This window comes from Myotis brandtii, unplaced genomic scaffold (genome assembly GCF_000412655.1).
Source record: "Myotis brandtii unplaced genomic scaffold, ASM41265v1 scaffold57, whole genome shotgun sequence".
NCBI lineage: Eukaryota > Metazoa > Chordata > Mammalia > Chiroptera > Vespertilionidae > Myotis > Myotis brandtii.
The window spans coordinates 1,691,059-1,693,380 of record NW_005370133.1 but is presented as its reverse complement, the minus strand read 5'-3'; the positions used below and the strand labels follow the sequence as shown (position 1 = coordinate 1,693,380).

General features: G+C 55.4%; 1 protein-coding gene across 1 annotated transcript in view; it reads left to right on the top strand.

Annotated features, from left to right (window-relative positions):
• Window positions 1-1,756, top strand: part of TTC22 (tetratricopeptide repeat domain 22) — a gene marked incomplete at its 5' end in the record, with an annotated part of 20,114 nt that extends 18,358 nt beyond the window's left edge. The window contains one exon of the mRNA XM_014549753.1: window positions 1,733-1,756. Coding sequence (XP_014405239.1) covers window positions 1,733-1,756 — 24 coding nt within the window. The remainder of the gene's footprint in view (window positions 1-1,732) is intronic.
• Between the last annotated feature and the right edge of the window lie 566 nt (window positions 1,757-2,322).

Genomic DNA, 2,322 nt, shown 5'->3' with positions numbered 1-2,322 from the left:
GGGCGCCTCGGGGCCGCCGCGCCTTCTCCGTCTGAGGCCCCGCCCTCGAGGCCCTGCCCACAGGCGATGACAGATTCAGACTGGAGCCCCACTTCCAGACTTGTGGGCCAGTGTCCTCTGCCCTTTCCGGGCTGCCTCCTCTGCCCAGTTTACGTCTATCAAGTCTAAGAGGACAACAGGCCTTCCATTCTTTCACTCAACTAGCACATACCGAGCACTGGTCGAGTGCCAAGCATAGTGCCGAGCTCTGGGCTCCATTGGAGAACAAAACAGACCTGCCCTTACCTTCAGGGAGCTCGCAGGCTAGACCTGCACAGCAGGTTATGCATGGCCTTGTGGGCTGCAGTGGAGACTTGTGGAGACTAACAGGAAGCTGTGGAAGGTTTTAGCTGGCAGAGCTGCTACCCTCCCCCTCCACACCAGTCATACGCACCCTGTATTAGTGGCCTCTCCCCAGCCCAGTGGGGAGGAGAGTATGGCTGTCCCTGGGCCTCGGGACCTGGTCCTTGGCCACCCCTCTCCAGCAAGCCACTGCTGAAGCCAGACCTTGCGCCCCCAGGACCGTGACTCTGGCTGGTTGGGGGAAGCTAGTGGGTGGCTGATCTTTATCTAATTACAATTTTGAGCCTTGCAAACACCCCTGCCCACTGGGCAGCTGGGGGAACAACTGTGTCACACAACTGAAGCAGCAGGAGCTCCTTAGGGGAGCACTGCAGAGTAAAAGCCTTAATGACCCCATGATGGGAGTAATGAAGATAAATCACGCCTCGTGCGCCTGCCCACTCCTTCCTCTGCTTCTAGCACAGACCGCAGGCAGCTAGACACTCCTGTTTAGCCAGTGTGAGCAAGGCGTGGTGAAGGAAAGCAGGTGAGACTTTTCAGTTGCAGGTCTCCAGAATCTCAGAGTTGGAAAGAACCTTAGTCATCGCCTCCTCCAGCTTCTCCATCCAAAGCAGGACTCCTTGCCCGGCTGGTGTGGCTCAGTGGTTGAGTGTTGACCTATAAACCAGGAGGTCACTGTTCCATTCCCGGTCAGGGCACGTGCCGAGGTTACAAGCTCAATCCCCAGTGTGGGGCGTGCAGGAGGCAGCCGATCAATGATTCCCTGTCATCACTGATGTTTCTATCTCTCTCTCCCTCTCCCTTCCTCTCTGAAGTCAATAAAAATATATTTTAAAAAATAAAGCAGGACTCCTCTCAGCAGTGATTGTTCTGAAAGGAGGGTCTGAACCACGTGCACACCTCTGGCAGACAGGCAGCTCACTACCTCCTGAAGGAACCAATCCATTTTTCAACGGGTCTGTCTTTTGAGTTTGTCCTTCTATTAGTTGAAATCCTCTTTTCTGTACTTTCTATCTTCTGATTCAAGTTCAGCTTCTGAGGCCACACAGAACAGACCCTAATAAGCATGGTGACCTGAACAAGTCACTTCCGTCTGGCCCCATTCTCTTTCTGTTGTGGCACCTGTTGCAGGGTTTGGGTTGTTCAGAAGGTGGCTGGCTACTCTGCCGACAGCCCGGCCCAGCTCTGACCTGGCTTCCAGCTGCTGGTGTCCACCCAGCCTGAAGCCCGCACACAGCGGTGCTAGCCACTGAAAGCAGAACAGAACAGGGCTCTCCCGGCCCTAATCGTCCCCGAGGGAGCAGCGCCCCGTGTGGACGATGGTGGCTGGATGCCAAACAAAGTGAAGTATCTCCTTTTCTCAGGCTGTTAACTTTTTTTCTTGTTTAAGGAAGGGGAAGATAACGACATTTAGCACTTTACAGCTCAGCAGTGAAATGAGCGGATGGAAAGCGACCCCCCCATGGCGGGCATGCCTCCATGAGAAACGCTCCCTGGCTCTGTGGGGCTGAAGTCCTGGCCAGGCGAGCGGAGGGGATTAGGACACAGCCAGCTCCCGCCCAGTCCCCCTACTCCTCCCACAGACAGCCTCGCCCTATTCCACCCGCCACCGGGAGCACCTTTCCGGCCTCCCAGCTCTGCTTGGAAGGCGACCTCTCTGATTGTGATGGGGAAAGGGATGCTCTTGGCAAGCAGTGGTGAGAGAAAACTGTGGCGCTGCGGGAAGCCTCAGCTGGCCTCTAGGTGGCCACCAAAGAACAATGTGACCGAGCAGGGAAGTCTCCCACAGGGAGGACAAAGGAAATCATCGCCATCGTCATCACCATCAAACAATTAATGAGAAGCTGCCAGGAGCCAGTCGCACGCTTTACTTTGCTTAACCTGGTAAGCCCATAGGCCAGCGATTCTCAACCTGTGGATTGTGACCCCTTTGGCGGTTGAACGACCCTTTCACAGGGGTCGCCTAAGACCATCCTGCAT